The sequence below is a fragment of the Neophocaena asiaeorientalis genome, unplaced genomic scaffold (genome assembly GCF_003031525.2).
Source record: "Neophocaena asiaeorientalis asiaeorientalis breed wild unplaced genomic scaffold, Neophocaena_asiaeorientalis_V1.1 scaffold106, whole genome shotgun sequence".
Lineage (NCBI taxonomy): Eukaryota > Metazoa > Chordata > Mammalia > Artiodactyla > Phocoenidae > Neophocaena > Neophocaena asiaeorientalis.
In genome coordinates, this window is record NW_020172597.1 from 4,600,752 (window position 1) to 4,625,844 (window position 25,093).

Below are 25,093 nucleotides of genomic sequence, written 5' to 3' on the forward strand. Positions count from 1 at the left end.
TTGTGGGTTTTCTGTGACTTCCCCTCCTGAAGCTCGGCTGCCTGAGGAGCTTGACGGGGAGGGAAGTGACGCTCAGATAGGGACTATACCAAAGGAGCCTTTTGCTGTCACTGGTTAGAGGCCCAGGCAAATTAAGAGTGGAGTTGCTTACAGCGATGGGGAGAGGCCAGGGTGAGGCAGGCAGCACAGCCCCTGAAAGCAGCGGGGAAGGGGGAGCTGGTTACCTTGGAAATTCGCTCTCCCACTAACACCCAACGGTGGGTCGGGAGGGGATGTTCGAGACCCCAGCCTGGGAGAAGGGGGCCTTTATTCCTCCTGCTTTGCCCTACTTATCTTTCAGGAAGCCCCATCGGGAGAGAAAAGGCTGAGAGGACAGGATGGGGGGTCTGGGAGTGGGGTGCTGTAAGGAGGAATGTCTCCTCTGGAACCACCCCAGCTTCTGGGATATTGGAACAGCTACTAACCAGCAATCAGTGAGACCATCAACGTGTCTGTCTCTCTTACAAACACCGCCTCCCCCACACAGAGTCTTATTAGCTCATGCATATTTCTTTCGCACAGGCGTAAGCAGACACACGAGTGCCAACAATCACGTATGTTTATACAGTTATCTCACATACAAGGTCGTGTGTATGTTCATATAACAGTCACACAGCCATAAATGGTCTTACCAAGTCTTAGTCACACGTACACATGACACAGCCTGCCACACACGTGACCTCCACACCATAATAACACCACGAGCTGAACCCATCTGCTCAATCACACACATAGATGCAAACCCACAAATGGTGTGTGACCCACCACACACAGAGGGCTGGGCAATAATTGTAGGTGGGGTGGACTTGCCCTGTCCCTTGCTCCTAACTGCCACATCCCCTCTAATCTGATTAGAAGACAGAAGGGCCTGTGGGGGCCACACTTCACCCTCCTTCTCCTCAAACCCCCCCCAACATACACCCTGAGCTGAAGTCAGAGCCTCACCACCTCGTGACCCCAATCCTCCATCTTCTAGAGCTTAGGAAAGCTTTGACCCATTTGGGAGAAAATTTACCTTCTTTGATCTGCCCAACCTACTGTGAGCCCCTGGGTAGGGAAGTTACAGAATCCTGAAGTGCCATTTCCCAGATGGGGAACCTAAAGTCCAAGCACCCATAGAGCTGGGGCTAGACCCTAGGCCCACTGACTCCCAGTTCACTGATATGCTACTTTTCACTCCCCTCCACCAACTCCACATTGTTTTGAGATGTGATTCAGCAGAGATTAAGTTCCATGTCTCTGGGTGAGGAGGAAGGTCTTGCAAACTCAGAGAAAATTCCTCTACTGGTCTCATATCTGTCCAGTCTCTGAACTCTGTCGATCTGGGGAGTAACTTCATGTAGCCTCTCTCCCTAGAGAACCGGACCAAGTTGCTTGCAATAATTCTGTGGTCCTTGGAGACCAAAAGACTCCAGGCACCATCCCATCTGTCCCACCATGAACAAGGGAGAGGAAAACACAGCCTCCATCAGCACTCCCCATGGGATCTCCCGCAATGATCCTGAGCCCTCGCCCCACCCCGGTCCAGGGCCCAGAGACTGGGAGGGGAGAGCCACTGTCCTTGGTACTGAAAAGAGAAGCTCCATTTGGGCAAAGGCAAGGACAGCCCAGGATGGCCCTGTGTAGACCCAGCCTAAGGCCAGGCCAGAACCCACCTGTGTCCTGGGAGTCCAAAGATCTGACCCCACCTTCCTCTCTGCTCCCACAACTTAAAGAATGTTAAATCTAGAAGGAAGCTCCATTTTACAGAAGAGGAAACTGAGGCCCAGTGGGAAAGTGACCCTGCCAAGGTCCCATGAGGAGTTAGAGCCAGGACTAGTCCTCTAAAGTTTCAGGGTGAGTTTTTGGAAGGCCATTCTAGGGCAACATAAGGAATAAAATGGAAGGGGCAGGCAGAAGGCAGGGGAACTAGAGGGGAGGCTGGCGCAATATAACAGGCTTTGAAACAAAGAGGATAGGATGGGTGAGGCTCAAGCCAATGAGCAGTATGGAGGACCTGGCAAGGGCAGACTCATAGCCCAGGAGACTGGGTCCTGGAGAGGAGTTCCTCCCCACTTCACACAGCCCCGCCCTGCAGGGAACTGAGCCATCCCACCGGGGGCAGCAGGGTCACCCTGCTAGGATCTTATCCTAGAACAGAGTTTCCGGGGCCAATGCCCTCAGTGCGGCCCCATACCTCCCTCTGAGGCCAGACCCAGGATGGCGCTTTAAGCTGGGACACTGGCAACCTCAAGGCCTGGGAGAACAAAATGGGGACAAGTAATTATGAAGAGGAGAGGAGTATTCTACAAGCAAGGGGCAGAGCTGTGGAGGCCAGAGAAGTCACTTTTTTTTTGGCCCTACTGTGTGACCATGGGTAGTAATAACACCAACAATCTACCAGGTGTCTAGTACGTGCCAGGCAAGAGGCTGGATACCTTTACACATCCTATCTCATTCAATCCCCTGGACAATGCAGCAAGGCACGTATTATTGTCCTTATTCTACAAATGAGGAAGCGGGCTCAGAGAGGTGAAGTAACTTGCCCAAGTTGCCCAGCTAGTAAATGACAGGGTGTATCTCTGAAGGCCAATTTGAAGTCCTTCTCCAAAAAAGTACCTTCTAGTCTCCAGGCTCAGATGCCTCATCTATAAAATGAGTACATCAGACCAGATCTCCAGATCCCCAGGGCCCCTTGCTGCTCTGACATTTGGCAACTGGATGATTCAGAGAGACCTTTGGTTAGAAGGGCAGTGGGCAATTCCCCTGGCTCCCCAGGCATTCAGCCATGCCCGTGCATACCGCAGAGACAAGTTATCTGGAAGCCCCATCATCGCTCATTTCCCCTCAAGGCTGGAGGTCATCCTGGTGTTTGCTCCAATCCCTGCCTGCTGACTGTGGAGCTTAGGTAGGTGGACAGTCCCAGGCAGATCACTGATATTCTCACAGTGACTCAGGCACCTGTTCTGGCCTTGGAAGACCATCCCTCCAAATCATTTGGGCATGAAGAGACCTTTGGGTCTGAAGCTGAATCAGCAGGGCTTGGTTTCCTGAAGCCAGACTCCTGGGGGCCCTCCCAATCTTAGTCCCCCAACCTTAATGCCACCCCGTTGGTCCTGTCCCAGCCCAACTCCTGGATTCCTAGATCCCCATCTTCCTGACTCCCTAGTGTCAAGCATATTCACAGGGGCCATGCTCATCCTGGGGCACTCATAATCTCAAGCCCCCTCCCCGTCTAGCACTTCTCTGAGCCAGAAACCATATCGCAGCTTGATTGCTGGAAAAGACCATCCCACGTGCTCCTGTGGAGGGCTTTGTAAAAATCTATTTTAAGGCCTGGAGAAGTCCCCCAGCCCCAGCCCCAGCTGGGAGTCTTGACGGGCATTCTCCCCGGATCCTCCAGTGCCCCACACCTCACCACCCCCATCCAGCTGCCTATTTGCAGGTTTCTTAGGGAAGTTGTTACTCTGAGCAGAATAAGCAGGAAGAGGTTTTAAAACAAAACCAGCTGGTGTCTGGGCTGATGCCACACAGTGAGGAGGTCTTGGTGGGGGGAGCTGGCTCCCCTGTGATGTGAGCTGCAGATGTGACTGTGTGTGACAAGGTGGGTCACCCGCCAGGCTGAGCATAAGTAGGATTCTATAACCAGGTGTCTGAGAAAGTCTGCTGTATTCATCAGGAGGTAGCTGTGAAGGTGGTGTATGCATGTGGCTTTGTGAGGTATAGGCATACACACACGTGACGTGTTTCTATGACCACGGGCCACTGAGTGTGCGTGCGCGTAAGGGGAGGTTTCCTGAGCAATTGAGCATGCTATTTATGTGATTATGCAAGGCATGTGTCCTTGTACGTGTGTGTCTCTCTCGTGGCTTTGTAACATATGTCTGCGGCTGCTCGTACTTAGGAAGCTCGAAGACTATAGGTGAGACTGGATCTCGTGGATGTTTCTGTGAAGCTGTGGTGTCGCTCAGCACAGCGCCAGGAGCATGACGGCTGCTTAATGAATAACTGCTGGTAAGTGTGTAAGTCTGTGCAGAGGCGGCAGAGTACCAAGGTTAGGAGCACGAACTCGGGAGCCCAGTGCTGGGGTTTGAACCCAGACTCTACCACCTACTAGCTGTACAGTTTGGGGCATCTTACTTCCCTTCTCTGCGCTCCAGTACCTTCCACATAGAGTTACAGAAGGAGTCAGTGAGTAGGACACGTACTAGACCCAGAGCAGCACCTGGTACGTGGTAAGTGTGACATAAGGATTTGTGGGGGTAGGAGTGCCCACCCGCGAGAACTGCCCCTGGGCGCCCGGTCACTGTGAGGGGCCCACACCCCTCACCAGCCTGGGGGAGCTGGAGTGTGCCCCTGCTCCACTGGGTCAGGCCCACGATGGCCACCATCTTGGCCCCGAGGCTGCTGCGCCGCTTCTTGGCCGTGGTGGTCCCGGTCCCGTCCCCAGCCTGCTGGGGTCCGCAGATTTCGCCGCTGATGCTGGAGCTCCGCACCACGTTCCTGGAGGCCGCAGCTGAGGCTGGAACTGGCTCCCCGTTAAACATGATCCACGGGGCGGCAGGGCCTCAGGCAACCCTGTGGGGCAGCGGGAGAGACAAAGGGATCCCACGTCAGACCCTGGGCCCCTCTACCGCCGCCCCACCCCCTCCTAGCTGTGTGACCTCGGGCAAGGCGCTCAGCCTCTCTGAGGTTGTGGGGATTAAATGAACAAGTCAATGTAAAGGGTGTGCCCAGAATCTGGCTCGATGAACGGGACTATTCTCATTAGCACGTGGCTGCCCTGACAAGTGACCTGGTTTGGCGGTGAAGGCGGAGGCTGTGCAGTTATGTGACCCACTCTTGAATTCCAAAGGCCTCTACCCACTAGCTGTGTGACCTCACGACCGAACATCTTGGGGTTTCAGTGAACACCTCAGCAAAATGAGAAATGAATGCACTTACCTCGTAGGACTGTTGTAAGGATTAAATTAGCGCAGGTGAAAGTGCCTGGAACGGTATCAGGCACGGAGTAAATATTCAGTAAGCGTGACTGTTGTTTTCACAGCCAAAAATGAGAACAGGCAGAACAAAACTGGCTCCAGCCTGGGCAGACTGTGGAAGGGGTCCTCCTGCTTGAAGCGGGTGGGACAGAAAAGTGTAAAGAAGCAGGGAAAATCACCCTTACTGGGAGGCAGCCACTACAGGCATCTTAGCTGATTTCCTCCCAATCTCTTTTTCACACATTTCAAAAAATAACTGAACTCATACTGCCAATACAATTTTATATCCTGCTATTTTTCATTTAATGTTATATCAGAAGACTTTCCAATGTTATTAACACTTTGTAGAAATGTTTAAATGCCACCAGTATGTTCCATTGTATGGAGGCACTATAACTGACTTAAGTATTTCAATACAGTTACTGCTTAGATCAAGTCCAACTTTCTCCTCCCTCTCTCTCTCTCTCTCTCTCTCTCTCTGTCTCTCCCTTTCTCTCCTGTCTTTTAAACAACACTGCAATAAAGATCTTTGTACACTGATTTTTTTTTTGTGTGTGTGGTACGCGGGCCTCTCACTGCCGTGGCCTCTCCCATTGCGGAGCACAGGCTCCGGACGCGCAGGCTCAGCAGCCATGGCTCACGGGCCCAGCCGCTCCGCGGCATGTGGGATCTTCCCGGACCGGGGCACGAACCCGCGTCCCCTGCATCAGCAGGCGGACCCTCAACCACTGCGCCACCAGGGAAGCCCTGTCCACTGATTTTTATCTGCTTATTTCCTTAGGATCAACTCCTGGAAATGAGGTGACTGGGCTATCGATTGTGAACGCCACTGGTAGCTTTTCACTTCCTGCTTCCTGACGGAGCTCTGGTTTTGTCCACCTCATCCCTTGTTTTAGAGGCAGATCCTGATTTGTTTAAAACAATCAGTGAGTGGCATTCACCTTGGTAACTCTTACTGGCCCAAGGGTGGGCATGTGACTAAGTTGGCCCAATCTGACCTAAGGGCAAGATTTGGATTCCAGGCTTACAAGAGAGGTAGATGCTTCTCCCTCTGTCTGTCTTTTCCCTTCCTCTCTTAAGACCTCTCTCCCGAGAGAGAGCCCACCCTAGGATGAAGCCAGTGCTGCTGAGGGTGGCACGGCACAGAGACAGAAAGGACCTCAGGCCAACTTGGAGCCTGCCTCTCTGGCCTTCCTGCTACGTGAGACAATGCGTTTTCCATTGCCTAAGTCAGTTTGACTCAGGGTTCTCTATTACATCCAAAAGCATCTTACCTAATACTGAGAGCATAAACATTTTTCTGATTCTTGGAATATATTGCCAAATTCCTTTCCAAAGTAGACAAATTTTCTCTCTAATGCTGCATTCAACAAATACCTAAAGGGAATATAGCCAATATTTTATAGTAACTATAAATGGATATTACCTTAAAAAATTGTGAATTACTATACTGTATACCTATATAATACTGTACATCAAGTATACTTCAATTAAAAAAACTATTCCAAAAATAAAATGTCAGTTATTCCTAAATTAATCTATAGATTCAGCACAGTCCCAATCAATATTCTAACTGGCCTTCTTGTAGAAACTGGCAAGTGGATGTCCTAAAATAATCAAGGCAATTTAAAAATTTTTATCTATTCATTTTTAAAAATTGAAGTATAATTGACCTACAACACTATGTTAGATCCGGGTACACAAGATAGTGATTTGATAGTTCTATACATTACAAAATGATCACCACAAGTGATCCCAAGTTTTAAGTATTATATTTATGCTAAAGGTCATCATTTTACTTAATAATATACTTTAGAAAGATATTTTTGGGGGAATTTACTGGCAGTCCAGTGGTTAGGACTCCGCGCTTCCACGGCAGGGGGCACGTGTTTGATCCCTGGTTGGGGAACTAAGATCCTGCAAGCTGCATGGTGCGGCCAAAAAAAAAAAGAAAAATATTTTTTCTCTGAGTATAAAATTGAGGAAAAAAATGTTTAAAAAAATTTAAACCCCTAAAATTCCAAGGCCTCTGCTGAGTGCCATTGATACAGTAGTGAGCCAGGCCAACTTCGTCCTGCCCTCCCAGAGCCTCCAGTCCAGGAGAGACAGACAGTGAATAACTAGTTATGCGATTAAATATTTAATGGCGATTCCGACGAGTGCTAGGAAAGAGGACAGAGGGCGCTGGAAGTCACTCCGGGGAGCAGGGCAGCAGGCACCCGTGGCTCTGTTTAGTGCAGAGGTGGGATCTCCCCCGTCGCCCTCTACAACTTGCCTGAAAGTCCTAGGCTCGGACAGAGTACAGGAGAGACAGCTGCAGGCAGGCTCCGCCCCCAGCCCGTCCCAGCTCTGCTGTAGCCCCCAGGGCTTTCCCCAGGGCAGCTCCCATCCCAGGGCTCAGAGCCCCATCACCCTGAGGAATCCGACTTTTCAAAAGGACATAGAAAGGAGAGGGGAGATGGGGGTGGGAAGGGAAGGCACCACTCCAGCTGAAGAGGAAGACGGTCCCCAGACAGCCGAGAATGGCCACCTGGGCTCCTGATCAGCACGGCTCCCGCCAGCCTGGTGAATGAGGGCTGACAGTAGGGATGAGTTGAAGCCATGTTTTGACGTCTTTGTGGCTGTCTAGACTGTTCTCGCTGGCCGTGATGTACGCAGAGTCTCGGATTCTATTTCTCCATCCATCCCCCATCAACCTTGCAGCTAATGGAAAGTCCCCCTGGACTTGGGCCTATGACGATCTCTTTAGTTTCCAATTCTAGTGCCAGTTTGTGTGTTTTTTTGGGTATGTGCACGGTCTTTTGGTGGACGGTGGGAGAGGACTTATCTGATACTTTGAACCAGCTAGAGCAAAAGCCTAATTTACTCCTTAAAGTGTTTCTGTTACATGTGTAGTTATCTCCACGTCACAGATGAGAAAACCCAGTCTCAGAGAAGTTAAGGCCTTGCCCATCCAACTCAGCTAAGAAGTGGCCAGGCCTGGACTCCTGTTTCCGGGTCTCCTGTTTCCACGAAGAGACAGACACGCTCAGCAGCCCCTACTCCTTCACCCCGGAGCTCACCCAAAGAGGGGGGCCCAGCCCTCCTGTTCAGGCTTTGCCCCGGGTCTCCAGGTTCTTTGAGAAAATTGTAAGCGAGGTATCTGTGATGAGAAAACCCACTCTGGCCCAGGTTCCCACGGCTGGCGTGAGCATCTGAAGGGCAGCAGAGATGCCACTCAGACCACAGCTGGAGAAGCAACTGCTTCCCTGGTGTTGCCGACAGGAAGCTCAAGAACACTGCTCCCAGGGGAAGAGAAGGAAAGAGGGTAAGGGACAAAATTCTTGACCCTGCCAAGCCAGGGGCTCGTGTTTCCTCACGAATAATGAATGGAACCCGACAAGCAGACGTTTTGACGTCCAGGACTCTGCACCATCCGCAGACACACTCTCATTTTTAACCACCCGGGGATCACCCAGGGGGCCTGCAGAGCTGACGGATGTTTAGGAGGGCCCAGCAGGCAGGGGCTACCCCCAAGGGGACAGGAGGAGCTGAGACTGACCCAAAGCGCTGGACCCAGGACCTTAGGGCCTGCCCCCCGGTCCCAAGTCCAGGGTAGGGCAGTCTGGGAGAGTCCAGAATCAGGAGGTGGGATTCGAATGTATACTGTATAGATTAGATTCTTTGTGTGACCTCCTCTGGGCCTGGGTTCCTCATCTGTGTGGAACCTGAAGGGGTCAGAGGACGTGCTCTCTAGAGTCCTTTTGACACGCATGGCAGCGGCAGGCTCAGAATTAGGGCTCTAGTTGATTCTCTGGCAGCCAGCCTGGCTCAAGACGGGCAAGACAGAGAGCCAGTCAGAGCCAACCACCTGGCCCCTGTGAGGAAGGCAGTGGTACTCACAGCAGCACTCCCAGCCATCAGACCACAGGGATGGGAAAGGGGCAGCAGCTGGATATGGTGGCAGAGTGGTGAGGGGCCGGCAGGACACAGAACACAGCACTTCACATCCTGGTGGTTCTAAACGATTGCTGAATGAATTTCTACAGAAGTCACTTCAACAATTCCCTGCCTCTGAGCAGGACTGTCCCTTTCCCAATCCAGGTCATGGCTCCTGATGGAAGGAAACCCTCCCACGATCTTGCTGGGTCACAGAAACCTTACTCTGAAGTTCTCCCTGCTGACTCCCATCTATTGCTATAGCAGCATCTATGGCCACAGCTTGGACGTCCCCTCCAGGGATCCCTTCCTACTGCCCCCCCACTCCTGCCAAGCTCCATGCCAGCAGATACCTTCCAAGTTCCCCAAGGAAGGAGCCTAGCGTTTTCTTTCTGGCCTTCAACGTTTGACCTCTACCCTGGGGTCTCAGTACCCGTAAAGCTCCCCAAACCTCTCCTGATTCCTGACAATGGCAGGACTCCAGGCTCTGCCTGGCCACCCTGGGCCCCTTGGTCCTTTTGACCGTGTGTCTAAACAAGTTAATAAACCTTTTTTGAGCATCAGCAAGGCTATCCAAAAGCCCAAGATGAAACTAGCTACCCACCCTTTCAACAGAAAAGACCAAGGAATGTGTCACAGAGTGATGGACTGTTAGGCTGTAAGGGATGGCAAATTCCTAAGGCTCTTACCACCCCCGCCTATCCTCTGCACACAGCAGACATCACTAATCCTTCTCTCTTTCTCATCAGGGCCAGATTTAACCTTAGAATCCCTCTTAACACAGCGCTGCATCACCAACTGATGAGAACCAGCTCCTAAGGTCAAACTGACTTGCCTCCCTATTCCAACCTGAGCCTTTCATTTTGCAGAGGAGGAAATCAAGGCTCAGAATGGGAAAGAGTAATGGAAAACTGATGAATTCATAAAAGTGCTAACAAAAGACCAAGATGAAAAAAAAATTAATTACATGGGACTGAGTGAACTGATGAGGAAGATTATAATTTTTGTGACTTTCTGTTTGAATAAAAAAAAAAATCCCACAAGGACTCAGAGGCAAAAAATATACAAATCAATTTTCACTGCAAAGTAAAGGAGCTGTTGCAGTGGAGGATTCCTGGACTGAATGTCAATATTTACGACACAGTATGAGCGTGTTTCGTGTTTGGTAATTGCAATCATTGTTGCTTTTGTTGTGGTCATGCATTTACAATGCTTAGTGTCAGTTTATTTATCTCTTGTAAAAATAAAATACAGTGTGTGTGTGTGAAAAAAAAACCAGAAAGCTAATCATGGGGAAAAAAAGATTATTGTGATGATATGACATAATTTTAACATCTTAAAAAAAAAAAAAAAGAATGGGAAAGAGACACACCCAGGGTCACACAGAAAGCTGCTGACAAAACCAGAGCTACAAACCAAGACTCCTAACTCCCAGGTCCTACATCACCTGTCAGGTGCTTCCTCCCCACCTCTCACCTCGAAGACAACCCAAACTCACCAAACTGATGAATCTGAATGTGGTGTTCCCATCACAGGGGGCTGTGCCCCTCCCAACAGCACACACCTAGGGCATTTACACAAGCCTTCTGCTAACTTCTGAGACACCAGATTTCAAGAAAGGAGATGAAGACAATCAGGGTAGCTTCCAGGAGGAGGTGATGTGATAAGAGTCTGGAAGGAAAAAGGGGAGCTTAGAGGAAGGGCTAGAGAGGACATGCGTCCTCCAGGGATTCTAGTAGCTTGTGGAGTAAAGAGACAGACTTTGGAGATAGTTGTGTGACCTTCAGCAAATCATTCAACTCTCTGATGCTGTTTCCTCCTTGTCCAAACTCCTGAGTCCCCTAATCTGCCTTTAGGCACTTTAATGTTAAATTGCTGGTGCTAATGCCAAGGGACTCATCCAGGTCCAACTGCTAAGGAGCTCAGACCCTATTCTTCCTCTGTCCTCCCCCTGACCGATGGGGTCTGTGTCCCTCCCCAGACACTCTGTGACACGACCATCAGTCAGGAGTGTGTGTATTGGGGGTGTATCAGGAGGCCAACTCCTGGCTCCACCCGCAGTGTGTGACCCTGAGCAGGTCATTCAGCTTCTCTGAACCCTCATCTCCTCTTCTATAAAATGAGTCTACTGGCCATCTGGACCCAGCCTGACTCTCCGGGCTGGACTGGGGGTCAGATGGGTTAATGAGGAGCAGGAAAGCACAGTAATTAAAAGCACAGGCTTTGGAGGCAGACAGACTTAGTTCAAAACCTAGACCTGTCACTTACAAGCCATATAACCCAGGGCAATTTCCTTAACAACCTCGAGCCTATAGCTCCTCATCTCTCAAGTTGGGATAATAATGCCCGCCTTAGGATTCTTAGATGAAATATTACAAAAATAAGGATTGGTACATGCTAAATGCTCAGCTGGGCAATTATATTATTACTATTCATAATCTGCCTTTGTAAATGGTAAAGGACTTCACAGGTGTTGGTGCTTATGAGTCTGGATTGCAACCAGGTGTAACCACTTCATGGGAAGGCTCCGAGATGAATAGGATCACCGCCCACTCCAGCCCTGGGTGCAGGATAAGTGTGGGATCTGGGTTCCTGCACCTCTCAGTTGAGGTGGGAGCTGACATGTGAAGCTGTGCTTTTCCCTGCCAGCATCTCAGCTCCTGGTCCCTCAGCAGATGCTGCGTCTGGCATTGGAGGCCCCTGCCCCAACCCTTATCTAGCACTAGGGCTGCCCACCACGTTGTTCATGCCAATCTGTGCCCATGTCAGAGGCCAGACTTAACCTCAGAATCCCTCTTAACACAGTGCTGCCTCACCAACTAATGAGACCCAGCTCATGAGGTAATGCTGATTTTTTTTTACCTGCATCTACAGAAGGTGGGGGTATCCCTTGTTTCTAGCCTTCACCTTCCCCCTCAGGGAGAGACAGGTGGGTGACAGAGCTGGTGCGTGGTGGGGGAGGGTAAGCTGGACCCAGGGAGCACACCCAGCCTGAGTAGGGAGCACTCTGCCAGCTCCTCTCCTGGTTATGTGACTTTTATCTCCTCCAAACTAGGCTCGCACACACACTACGCATAACCGGGAGAGGCACAGGGCACAGAATTTCAAGTGTGTGATTACACACCATGCAGACCCACACAAATGATATACACTTAAAGACACAATCACATGCGTACACAGACATGCACACACAACACTAAGATACTCATCCACACAAAAGCACACAGAAGTAGCCACACTGACAGCCACAGGCAGGCAGACACACACACACACACACACACACACACACACACACACACACACCCTGGCTCCCGGCCCCTGCCCAGCTCTGAGCAGGCGCTTGTGTGAGCTTGCACACACACACACACACTCATACACACTCTGGCCCCCAATCTCACCCCTCTGGCCCCCATCCCCACAGGCCGAACAAAGGATGTCATCGTGAGGTCGGCGGCGAGGAGATGAGAAGGCTGGCTGGGAGCAGCTGCGGTCGCCATGGCTACTGAGCTGACCCACTTCTCCTCCACCCAGCCTGGCCCACGCAGCCCAGGCAAGAAGGGACAGGCAGCTTTGGGCAGCGGGGGCCTCTCCCATCACACACAGTAAAGGGGCGGCCCTCTGAGTGTGTGGTAGGGATGGGTTGAGCAGATAGACTGGGTCCCGATACAAAGGCAAGAACCAGACATCTCCTGAGGAGAGCAGGGTACTCAGGTCTCCCCCAGCCTCAGGGCCTCTGGCCTCAGGGGCCCATACGGGTCACGCACTTGCCCTGGACACATTCTCAGACATAGTCCTCACAGCAAGGCAGAGGCTTGGGTGGTTGGGCCCAACCTGTGTCCTCCAGACTCCAAGGAGTCGGGACACCCAAGGGTGAAGCAGACCCAGAGCTGGGTGAGCCCCGTCTCCTGTTCAGAACAAGGCTCCTGAGGGCAAGGTTCGTCTTCCCCACTTGGACTGAGGGCTGCTGGGGCATGGCCAGGCCTTCCTTCCTCAGACGGGGCTGCCGTGTGCCTTCTCTCAGCCAGGGGCCTCCTGAGGACATGGCCGCAAGTCTTCCCTCAGAACTGGGTTCACAGACGAACGACTTGGCCTTCAGACAGCTCAGTCTTGTGAGGAGATGGCTCACAAGGCAGAATGAATCCCTCCTGTGGGACAGCCTCCCGTAGCTCCCCGTTTCCTTCAGGAGAAAGTAAAAACCTCTCACAAGGCCCACAAGTGAAGTGACCCAGCTCATCTTGCACTCCTGCCCCTCCTCCGTATTCCAGCCACACTTGCATTTTTTTCATTCCTCAAAAGTGCCACTTTGTCTCCTGCTAGCCTGGAAAGCTCTTCTCCAGTCCGTCCCCACCCTCATGTCCTGCGGACCTGGTCTGTGTCGCACCACCTTTGGGGGCTAATCCCTACTCAGCGCTCAGTCCCAGGCTGGATGGCATGTCCTAGGAGAGTCTTTGCAGACAAGGCTAGTCCCCCTGTCATGCTCCCCCAGACCCTATACCATCCTTGCCTGTTGTGTGTTGAACTGTGCACCACCCCCCCTGCAAAAAAAAAGATATGTTGAAGTCCTAACCCTTGGTACCTCTGGATGTGACCTTATTTGGAATACATTAAAATAACAGACATTTCCACCAATGTGTAGTTGTGAAGAGGGAAAAGTTCTGCTCTCTGCTTGATAACTGTCTTTTTGTTAATTAACTGATTCCTACTCCTGTCACTCTAGTGGCTTTACAGAGCTTGAGCTCCAGAGCCTTGTGGGGCATAGATTCCAGGTGGAAGCATCCAGGAAGAGTGCACATGCTTCCTGACCATCTCCATCACCCACCCCCTCTCACACCTTGTGGCCAGATGTGGCAGCTGTTGCCTGACAGGGGCTGCTAGACTTGGCACTTGAGAATGCCACTAGAAAACACCCTGGGGCTGAAGCCACTCCCGAACAGAAGCAAGATGCCGCCCTCGGTGGATGCACCATCCGGTGCTTCTCAAACTGAAATGTGCACAGAAATCACCTGGGGATCTTCCTGAAGTGCAGATTCTCATTCCATGGGTCACAGGAAGGTGGAGCCTGAGTGTCTGCATTTCAAACAAGCTCCCAGGTGATACCCACGCTGCTGGTCGGAGGACCACCCAAAGCACTGAGAGGTAAAGATAAAACACCCTGGCTGCTCTGCAGAAAGAGTGAACACCTCAGGATGGGGAGACCAGAGCAGGTGTCACGGAGAAACTCTCTGCAGAGCACCTCGAAAGGTGGGTGGGATTTAGAGAGGTACAGGTGGCAGGAAAGAGGTGGAAACTAGCTGGGAAGGTCCAGAGAAAGAATGGTATGTTCAGAGGCTGGTGAACAGAGCAGTGCAGTTGGAGCAGGACGTATGTGCAGCTGTGGATGAGAGGGCTGGGAACGTAGGCTGGGAACAGCCAAAGAAGGGCTCTGAATGTAGGGCTAAGAAGTTTGGCTTTAATCCTGAAGGGAGTGAAATCTGACATGGTTTAGATGTAACGTTTTGCAGAGACCAATCCAACACGGTGCAGAATCAGAGCAAAGCCCGGCAGCAGGAAGAGCAGTCAGGAGGCGGGTAAGAGGGGCTGCACTGCTTCAGACACTGCTGGTGGAAAGAGGAAAGGGGTGCAAGAGTCATGGGAGGGCTTGGGGGATTGCCTGGAGTTAGCGATGGGACAAGGTTAGGGGAAGGGCAGAAACCAGAATCCAACATGATTTACAGCAAGGGTGAGCAGGTGCCATCCCCACAGCGTGAGGTCCTGGAGGGAAAAGTTGGCTCGAGGGAAACATGAGTCCCTATTTTAGATATGATGAGCCTGAGATAATTTTGCAACTCCCATATGGAGGTGTTGGACAGGTAAGCAGATTCCCTGGAGTTCAGGAGAGCAGTGTGAGTGGGCAGGATTTGGGTGTGTTCCCAAGAGGGAAAAGTGAGGTGTGGAAAGGAAGGAGAATGCCCGGAGGAGGGTACAGAGTGAGGAAAGGGTGAGAGGTAATACCTACAGTTAGGGCTCGGAGGAAAATGGAATCCACCGAAGGAGGGAGAGTCAGCAAGTCAAAGTAGGAGAACTCAGAGAAGATGTCGTGAGTACACAGATGGCCAACCTGGAGGCCCTACGCACCCTGACATCGAGACCAACGAGAGGCCTGCCCAGCCCAGGACGCAGGAGGGCAAAGGAAGCCCAGGCCTGAACAAAAGCACAGCCTGAATGGAAAGCAGAATTTGGACGGGTAGAGAAGGGAGCTGGATTCCCTGGGGAGGGTCTGGGTTGCAGCAGGATCCCAAGGGGCCTGGGGCTCCCAAGCCCTTATTCCAGCTCAGCCCAAGCACAGGAAAGACAGTATCCCCACTCACAAACACACACACTGCACTTTGCACACCCGCTGACTACAGAACCCCCAGGGGCAGAGCAGAGAAGCAGGGGAAGTCTTTGGGGCAAAGCCTCATTGCTGGGGAGCACATAATTTATCATGCAATTAGGACTCTTTCAAAGAGTGAACAGAGACACTGCTAACAATCACACCAGAACCACGAGTGTAAGTTAGGGCTGTCCCAGGCAAACCCTAGCCCTGAGGGATACTGGATCCCCTCCCCCGCCACTCACTCACTTGGTCCCTGTTTCCCCTTCCTAGGAAGGGTGGTAGAACTGACAGATAGGTGAGAGGGACAGGCTAGCTCATCCTCAGAGGGAGGGGCCCCGCTGAGGGTGTTGGTAGATGGGGAAATCTCACCCCCTCCCAGTCCCGCCCCAGCCTGAGCGCCAACGCCCCCGCCGAGGGGGAAGCGGCAGCACCACGGACAGCGGCCGGCCCCCCGCTCTCCCTGCTCCCTGCGGGTCTGGCCTTATTTGGCCAGGGCCGCCGCTAGGCGGGATCAATATTTCATGGGGGAAGGGGCTCCGGTTACCAGCCCCGCGCAGAGCAGGAAGGCACCGCCCTCGCCCGCCGCCCACCCTGGGGACACTCCCGGGAAGCCAGCATACCCTCGGCCCCAGCCCAGACAGACACTGCCCTCAACGCACTCTGCCTTCCCCGGGCACGCCCCTGGCCCCCGCACCCTCTCTGGAGCACAAAGCCCCAGGTGCACGCCACACACTTGCACACTGCCACTCGGACACACCACAGAGCCAGACACGCTCTACAAAGACGACGACACAAACAAAACAACAGGCACACACCACACCCAGCGCGCAGGCCACCAAGACGCACAACACACACACATACACACACCAGATGCCTCACAGACACACATTACACAGAGACGCATTCACCACAGACCCACATGCACATCACACACAAGACACCCTGCCACACACGCCCAAACTCACACAACGCACAGAGCCTCCCCACAAAGACCCTCAGACATATCACTCAGAGGTCCTTTCACCACGGACACGCACGTACGTACAAACTCTCTCTCTTACACACATGCACACACACACACAGTATACCTCCACAGAGACCCCCAGACGTTCACCATGGATACACAAGCACACGCCCCATACTACCCAGGCCCCCCAACCCCTCGTGGAGCCAAGGCCTGCCCTCCCACTGTGGACATGGGAGTGGGGAGGGGCAGGCAGGACTTTCCTCCTGCCCACCTGGACCTGGTCTTGGGCCCTGTGGATAAATCCTCTGTGTCCTCTGAGGCCCCCTGGGGCTGCTGCCCCATCTCCAGGGGTAGGTAGTGAGCGGCACAAAGAGGTGGGAAAGGGGAGAGCAAGGAGAACAGGACCTTTGAGACCCCAAAGCCTCCTGGCTTTGCCGTCCCTGGGCTCCAAGCCCTGGGGACAGCCTCACCCTCACCCATGGCCCCCATAGCCTCTGCACACCCTGGGACTCCTGCCCTCTGGGAGGCCCTAAGGCCCATGTTGTGCATGGGTACCTGGAGGACTGTGGAGTCTGCAGCTCCTGCGCCCCCCCGCAAAGCCCCCACCCAGGAGTGCCCAAGTCCTGCCTCAGAGGCGAGAGGCATCCTACCCCCATCCAGACACCCCAACTCCAAAAGCCCCCCTCCCAAGCAAGCAGCCCACGTTCTCCTATCTACAGGACAATCAGAGCATGATTCTCTGAAAGTAACCCAAGCCAGGACACAACGTGAGGAGAACGGAGTAGGCTGGCACAGCATAAGAGACCTCCAAATTCTCCAGGTAGGTGGAGGGGATCTTAAAGATTATCTAGGTCCACATCCCTGACATCCCTGTACAACTTCCCAGTTTTGCATTATCCACACAACATTGTGTGTCCCTCAGTGGTTTATGCCAAATCTCCATAGGCCTGTAAGGTTCATTAATTCTTTTCCTAAAATTGGCACTTTTAAGTTAAATGCATTTATTTGAAATAGAAATGCTGTTACTACTGTAAATGGAAAGCCGATACCAATTTTAATAAATAGAAAATGACAGTGAAATAAGTACAGTGAAAACAAGGCCGTATTATTAAGGTTTAGCTACACAGAGCTGCCAGTCACGATCTCTGTGGTTTTCCGGGTTTTTTTTTTTTTTTTTTTTTGGCTACACCGCACAGCTTGCGGGATCTTAGTTCCCCGACCAGGGATCAAACCCAGGCCCCAGCATTGAAGACGCCGAGTCCTAACCACTGGACCACCAGGGTGTTCCCCAAGATCTCTGTTTAAAAGCAAGGGCAGGGACTTCTCTGGTGGGACAGTGGTTAAGAATCCGCCTGCCAGTGCAGGGGACACAGGTTCGATCCCTGGTCCAGGAAGATCTCACATGCCGTGGAGCAACTAAGCCCATACGCCTAGAGCCCATGAGCCACAACTACTGAGCCCTCGGGCTGCAACTACTGAAGCTCATGTGCCTAGAGCCTGTGCTCCACAACAAGAAGAGCCGCTGCAATGAGAAGCCCACGCACCGCAACAGAGAAGCCCCCGCTAGCCACAACTAGAGAAAGCCCGTGTGCAGCAACAAAGACCCAACACAGCCAAAAATAGAATAAATAAATAAATAAAAATTTTAAATTAAAAAAAAAAGAAGGGCAGCAAGTGTTGGAAAGTTGTTAAAGACACACCAGCATGGCACTGACAACTTTCTTCCCGGGACAAACTTGGACTTGATAGAGTTGAAAGGGAACCAACTTTCTCAGTAAGTGAGCCAATGCCATGCAGTGGCATGTGCACGAGCCACTGAAAGTCATCTCAGGTCTCACTGAAGGGATCATGCTCACGTTGGGAAGGAAGTTCTAGGCTTGCCTGCCTCCTGTAGGAGCCTGGATGGCACTGGTGGCAAGCTGGCACCCTGTTGCCACATTCCATTCCCATAATAACAATCCTTAGAAATTGCTCAGTGCTCTCCTATTTACAAATTGTCCTTACACCTACCATCTAATAGGAGTCTCACAGCAGGGACTACCATGCATGGTTCTTCACTGAGAAAAGGAAATGAGCTGAGTCTTAGGAGATGAATATGATTTTGGCAGAGAGAACTGTCCTGACAGCTCACGCCCTCCTCATCCCTCTCTCCCCCACTCCAAAGAGAGGTGAGAAAATCAGGGTCTCATCTCCCTAACTCTCTGCTCAGGCCCCTGAATGACATTTGACAGGCTCTCTGGAGCCCGCCCTGGGTGCTGCTGCCCCCAGAAAAGACTCCTCTTGAAGTCACAGTGCTAGGTCTGTTTTCACCAGGTGCCGTCCAGATGGAAGGCGGGGGCCAGGCCCACCTGGCACTGTAAGAATTATAGCAGATGTCTTTTGAAGTGTAATACTTGCCCAGATTACAAACAAACAAGACCCATGTCTGCATGTCTGACTTTGTTTTCCTTCCCTGCAGGCTGCAGTTGATTGGACCAGGGTGGGTGGGTACCTGACCCCCTCAGAGCCAATCAGATCCTCTCCTGGGAGTTTGGACTTGGATCTGCCAAGCCCTGGGTTCTATGTCTGAATGTAGTTGGAACTGAGGGATGAAATACAGGAACTATAAGTGGTCCATTATCTGGAGAAGCTGAGAAAACCCAGTGTGTGGAGACAGAAAGGTGAAGGCAGCCAACAAGGTACAGAGAGCAGCTGCTTCAATTTCTCCTGGCCTACAGGTCTCACCTTCCAGAGGGTAACGATTTTCCTACTCCTCAGTTCCCCCAAACCCCCTGTGTTCTCGTAATAAACCCTTCTTTATTACTGAGGCTGAGGCTGGCTTGAGTGGGTTTCTGTATACAAGCAAAGACCTAATTAAGGACAGGGGAGAAGCTGGGAGCTGGAGGCACAAAGATGAACAATCTCTGTGCCTGCACCGGAAGAGCTCAGTTTCGTGGGACACAAGGAGGAAAAGATGTAGACTCTGTGTGGATGTGGCTGAGGTGGCGGGGGGCACCAACTCTGCCCAGGGAGGGCCGGGAGGGCTCCTCAGAGGCTTCCCAGCAAAGGTGGCAGCTGAGCTGGTTTTGAAGAATGAAGGATGTTCTCCAGGGAGACTAAGCAGGGGTGCGGAGGCATTATAGGCAGAGGGAACCACGAGGGCAGAGGCACAGAGGCACAAAACAACAGCCTGATGTGTTAGAAGAACAGGAGTTCAAAGTGTGGGGAGGGGGTAAGCAGGGGAGATGAGGCTGGAGGGGCTCTCGGGTGCAGATCATAACGTGCTTTGAATCCCATGCTAAGAAGCCGAGGCCCTTCTTGCCCTCAATGGGGAGCTATTGAAGTATTTTAAGTAGCAGGGTCAGTTCTGTGTTTTAGAACTCTGGGGCTATACAGAGAAAGGACTGGAAAAGGCAGGCCTGGAGGCAGGGAGCCTAGTCAGGATGCTGCAGCAATGATTCATCTATTCCTTTCACCCACAGAACAATTCATTGTCTACCTACTACGTGCTGGGGCCAGGCAAAACTGGATTCCTGACCCCACAGAGTCCACAGTCCAGCAAGAAAGAGAGATGAGGAAAAGCCAGTCAAGTGTGATGAGTGTCGTAAAGAAGCACAAGGTCCTATGGAAGGGGCTGATGTTTAGTTTCCAGTTTAGGCTTCTCTGCAGAAATGATGTTCAAGCTGGTATCTATCTGAAGGAGATAGATAAGCAGGGGAAGGGCATTCCAGGATAAGGGAACAACATGTATGAAAGTCCTGCAGCTCAGGGAGAGGGCAATTGGTACAGACGATCCAAAAAGGTAGGCAAGGACCAGATCCCACAGGGCCTTGCAGGCTACGTCAGTCTGGCTTTTATTCCAAGAAATCTTGGAAGGGTCTTAAGCAAGGAAATGACACAATCAAACGTTTATCTTTAGAAGATCACTCTGACTACAGTATGAAACCTGAAATGAAGCCGGGCAAAAACAGAAATGTAAGGAGACCAGTTAGGAGGCTGTCACAGTGGTCCGGGTGAGAGCTGATGCTGGTCCGGAGTGGGGCAGTGGGCAAGGAGAGAGATGACGGACTGGGGAGAGATATTCAGGAGAGCCAACAGAACTTGCTGAGGACTGGCTGTGGAATGTGGGGGTGAAGGAGAGGGAGGTGTCCAGGAGGACTTCCAGCTTTCCAGCTTGAGCAAGTGGGTGGATGGTGGTGGCAGAGATGAGCTAGGGACACGAGGCAGAGCAGGTGCCAGCAGACAGAGCTGGGACCTGAGTTTGGACCTGAGACTGATCATGAGACATCTAAATGTGGTCCAAGAAGTAGTTAGATTTGCAGGTCTTGAGCCCAGAAGAGGGCATTAAAGTCAGGTAAATGAGATTACCTGGGAGTGGGGGAAGAGTGGGCAATACAGGGCAGCTCTGAGGAATCATGGTTGCAGCAGGGCCCGGGCACAGAGTGACCGGAAGCTCTGAGCTTGGAATATCAGAACCGTGAAATCCAAAGGCTTCCTCTCTCAGCCCTGGGAAGCATCTGGCTTTGGCTCCACCTCTCCTGGCCGAGTATCACTCCTGAGCACAGGAACTTCCGGGATGAGACAGCCCTCCCTTCCCCACACACCTCTTTCCTCCTTGGCAAACTCCAAGTTATCCTTCAGACCCACCCAGCTTAGGAGGTGCCTCATCCTGGTGAAGTCCAGGTATGTCCAGGACTGGACATGCCTCGTCCAGGCGCGTGCCCTCCCATCTGACAACCTGGGTTTGATGCCACTTGATGGCTGTGTGACTTTGGCCGAGAACCTGAATCTCACTTTCTTCATCTATACGATAATATAGATGAATAATAGGAAATAATAATCGTACCTACCTCATAAGGCTGTTTGAAGATGAATATGTCAAGTGCTTAGCAGAGAACCTAGCACACAGTAAGCACTAAATAAATGTTACTATTATTAACATCCCACCCACCTTGGGACAGTTAGTCATGCCCTCCGTCTTACCCCTCCTCCATCTGGGGACTACGTGCAGGTCTGTGTCGCTCCCTGCCTCTTCCTATTCCAACCCAATTTGTGGGGCCATATAATATGCAGGGCCCAGGGCTAAATGAAAAAGCAGTATCCCTTGTTCAAAATTATTAAGAATTTCAAGATGGTGACAGTCAAACATTAAGCGTGGGGTCCTTCTAAGCACAGGTTGCCCTGTGCAACCACAGACTGGTGAATCTCGCCCTGCCTCCACCCCCAGTCAGCCCTAGGCCTAGGCCTGGGCCTGGCCAAGTTGGTGTCAACCCCCCTACAAGAGAGTTAAAATACCAACTGACATTGCAATAGGGTTTTGTGATTTCTATCTGGAATTTCATTTTATCCTTCCCATGGACAGATAACATCAACCCCCTTTTATAGTTGAGGGTACTGAAGTTCAGAGACAGGTGTGCCTTGCCAAAGGTTACCCACCTCAGAACCGCAGAGCTGGGATGTGAATATAGGCCTGGCTGGTGCCAAAGCCCTGCCTCTTGTCCTCTGGCTCCCCAGAGAGATTGGGAGAACCTGGGCCCAAGAGATAAATTTCATCAACGAGACCCAGAGAGAGGGAGCTGGAGGGACTGGGACTGGCCTCCTCCCTCCTGGGGTGAGTCACATAAACAACCTGGGCACAGGGAAGGGGGGACGAGAGGGCAAAAGGTCACTCCTGAGAAGGATCTGCTTGAGGGCCACAGACCCCAGCCCACGCTCTCTGGAAATCAGCCCCTGCTTCTTCTGCTTCAAATCCTTTAGAGGCTGCCCTCGGCTTCAGGATAATTCCCAAGTTGGAAGTATCCTGCTAGATAGACCAGGAGATCTGGCCTGGCTGTGCTGACTCCTGCCCCCTCTCTTCCCTCTCTCCCCAACTCCTGCCCTCACCACCATACCAGGCCTGTTCCCGCCATCACCAAGGCCTTAGCACACCCGGTTCCCTCCTTCTCTGCCTCCTCAACGCCTTGTCACGCTACCGTCGCTGCATCTCTCCTTTCAACACATGTCACATGCTCTGGGCCGTCTCCCAGCTAGAATGCCCACTCCATGGAGGCAGGAGCTGCCTGACACACAGTGCTTAGTACATCAGGTGTCTGAGCACATCATCCTGCAACAGAGGCAGGAGGGCCTTGCACTCTTTCTCCCCTTCTCTCCACTCCTCCTCAACCCTCCTTTTCTTATCCAGGCATCTTGAACTCAAGGTGTGAGGAGCCCAAACTTGCAAAGGGAAGAGAATCATCACGCAGCCTGCACCTTCCACCTGCCAGTCCTGGGCTGGGTGCTGTACATCCAGTTATGACATTTAATCTGCCAAGCACCTTCCAGATGGGGGTGGGGCAGTATGGGTGTAAATTACTCCTATTTTTCCAGAGGTGTCTGAGACCTGAAGTATAACAGAGTGTGGAGGTGGAGGATGCAGGACTTGAACCCAGGTCTCTCTGGTGCCCAAGAACCTGGAGCCCTCTCTGCCGCTGTGACTCACTGTTCCCAGGCAGCTCACCTCCAACCAGAGAACAACTGTTTCTAACCCGTGGCCTCCGTTCACACACAGCCCAGGCAGCACAGCTCCTTTGTTGGGTCAGCAAAACACCAGTGCAGGAAACAGCTCCACTGTCAGTAAGAGGCCAACGTAGAAGTCATCCCTCCCCTGGGTCAACAAAATGCCAGTGGGGGAGAAACAGTTCCCAGGTCAGACAAATACGAGTGGCGGAGACACCCCCATGGTCAGCAAAATGCCAGTACAGGAGGCATATCCTGCAACCCCAAGTCAGCAGAAGGCCAGTGTGACAAACACTTCCCTACAGCCCCCTCTACGTGTCATGGGCGTGCACAGAGTCCTCCAAGGTGATGCTCCCAGGGTGGGGTAGGGGAGGCAATGGGGCTGGGCTGCCGCCCTGGGGAGAAGGCTGCAGCCTGGGAGTGGGGCAGACCTGGGTGAGAGTTCTCACATGGCACTAATGAAATCAACCACCAGCCTGCCCCCTCCTCCCCAGGGACCCTCCAGGCTCCAGCTGATGCAATGCCCAGGCTGGATAATTGTTTTCTTCCCTCCTTAAAGGGCCAGCTGCTGCTGCAGCTGCAGACATCACCCAGACCCCTGACAGACCCCACAGAGCTTATCACCTGGTTAGGAACAGGGTGAGCCCAGAAAGTAGCAGCTCAGCCCTGGGCTCAGCAGAGTAAAACCCAATTATGTCCAGAGACCAGATGTGTCTGTGAGCAAGGAGGGAGGGAGAGAGAAGAGTTCAGGCCTGGCCTGCTGAGACCGCATGCCCCGAGGGATGGGACATTGGTCCCTGCTGGATCCTCAGCCCCTGGCTCCTGCCTGCCCATCCGTCAGGTCCTTGGCACAGGGGTTGCTCAGGAGTTCAGCAGTTACCTACTGAGGTCTCCTGAGTGCCAGCCTCTGTGCTAAGCAGCTCAAATCCACCATTTCATTTACTCCTCTCAGCTGACCTAGAAGGTGGGTCTGTTTTACGAAGGAGGCTCAGAAAGGGGAAGCGATTTCCTCAATAGTGCATAGCCAGAAAGTGGCAGAGCCTGGGTTTGAAGCCAAGTTTGCCTGACTCTGCACTTCATACCTGCATTAGGTTGGGTAGGTATCGAACCCCGTGGCTGGAGGTCCCTAAGCCAAGCAGCTGGCACAGAGGGCGGAGAAGGGGTCTGTGGGCCCTAAACAAGCTCTGAAGGGCACGAAGCTTGGACTGAGCACAGGTTTCACAGACCCCCTCCCCCACCCCCTCACCTCCACCAGAAAATGCCCCATTAGGCTGCCCACATGCCCCTAGGGACAGTTGGCAGCTGTCTGATTACAGACTAATTGGTGGCTGGCAGGAACTATGGGGCTGGCTAGTTAACCCCTTGGTGACCAGGCCTAGCCCAAAAAGGCCCTCTCCTCACCACTTCAGGCCCCAAACTCAAGGAGCCCAGAAGAAGTCATCACAGGCAGAAGACAGGACCAAAGAGGCAGCAGCCTTCTTCTCTACATCCAGACAACACCCCTGGGGCTGGGGCTAGACACTGATATATTCACCCAGGCTCCCCACCCACGAAGGGCCACATCCAAACAGCCCCCAGGTGGCAGTGCAGCCAGTGCCTCTGTTCTCTGGCCTTGGTATGGCATTGCCCACCCCATCCAGGACCACAAGAGCTATGGGCCTTCCCTGGCCTTCCAGGGTACTGGGAAGAAACCCACTCCTCAGGGATGGGTTATCCAGAAAAGGTGATGTGGACATGGGTCCAGGCAGCCTGGGGGCCAGCAGGTGAAAACACCCTCCCCTTGCATGAGAGGGTGCCCAAGCTGCCCCCCAAGGGTCTTGCCAAACCTCCCTGAACCCTGGATTTCCCACCGTTGATTGGCCAACTACCTTTCCCAGCTTCCCAGAAGCCCCTCTCCCCACCCTAGGGCTGGAATGGGCATCACCCCTTTTCTTTCATAGGGAGGGGGGTAGGGGTCCTCTGGGCACCACAATGGTGTCTCACTGGGAGGAAAGAGTGGCCAGCTTCTCAACCAGGGCACAGGCAGGAGAGAGAAAGGGAGGCTGCCTTCCAGCTCCCTTTCCAGGAGAGATTTTAAGCACTTTCCAAAAATGCCATGGGAGACAATGCTGTTGAAGATCAGGGCCCCAGGTGCTCTGAGCATCAGCAAAGAACTCAAGACTCTGGGGCCTTCTACTCCATTTTCCGGGCTTCCCCAAACACCTCATGTTCCCTTCTCATACCTTAGCCCCCCAGAGTCATCACACACACTGTGCTCCGCCCCCGGGCCCCCGCAACCGCCGCAAAAAAGTCTGGGTTTGCCGGGTTGGGGGCGACCTATGGTAATAAGGCCTCGAAGAGGCGGGGTGGAGAGGATGCCCGAAGCTTCTCCAGGTCTCC

General features: G+C 52.5%; 1 protein-coding gene across 7 annotated transcripts in view; it reads right to left on the reverse strand.

Moving 5' to 3' along the window:
• The window catches only part of RIMS3 (regulating synaptic membrane exocytosis 3), a 60,871-nt gene extending 38,014 nt beyond the window's left edge, over window positions 1-22,857 (reverse strand). The window contains exons 1-5 of one of the 7 annotated variants that reach the window (XM_024738824.1): window positions 22,716-22,857; window positions 21,656-21,748; window positions 10,417-10,589; window positions 4,963-5,129; window positions 4,349-4,596 (exon numbers count right to left, since the gene is read on the reverse strand). In XM_024738824.1, coding sequence (XP_024594592.1) covers window positions 4,349-4,565 — 217 coding nt within the window. In that variant the 5' untranslated portion in view covers window positions 4,566-4,596; window positions 4,963-5,129; window positions 10,417-10,589; window positions 21,656-21,748; window positions 22,716-22,857. Of the gene's footprint in view, window positions 1-4,348; window positions 4,597-4,962; window positions 5,133-10,416; window positions 10,590-21,655; window positions 21,749-22,715 lie in introns of those variants that run through there. The other 6 variants (XM_024738826.1, XM_024738825.1, XM_024738829.1 and 3 more) reach the window with 6 other exon arrangements.
• Between the last annotated feature and the right edge of the window lie 2,236 nt (window positions 22,858-25,093).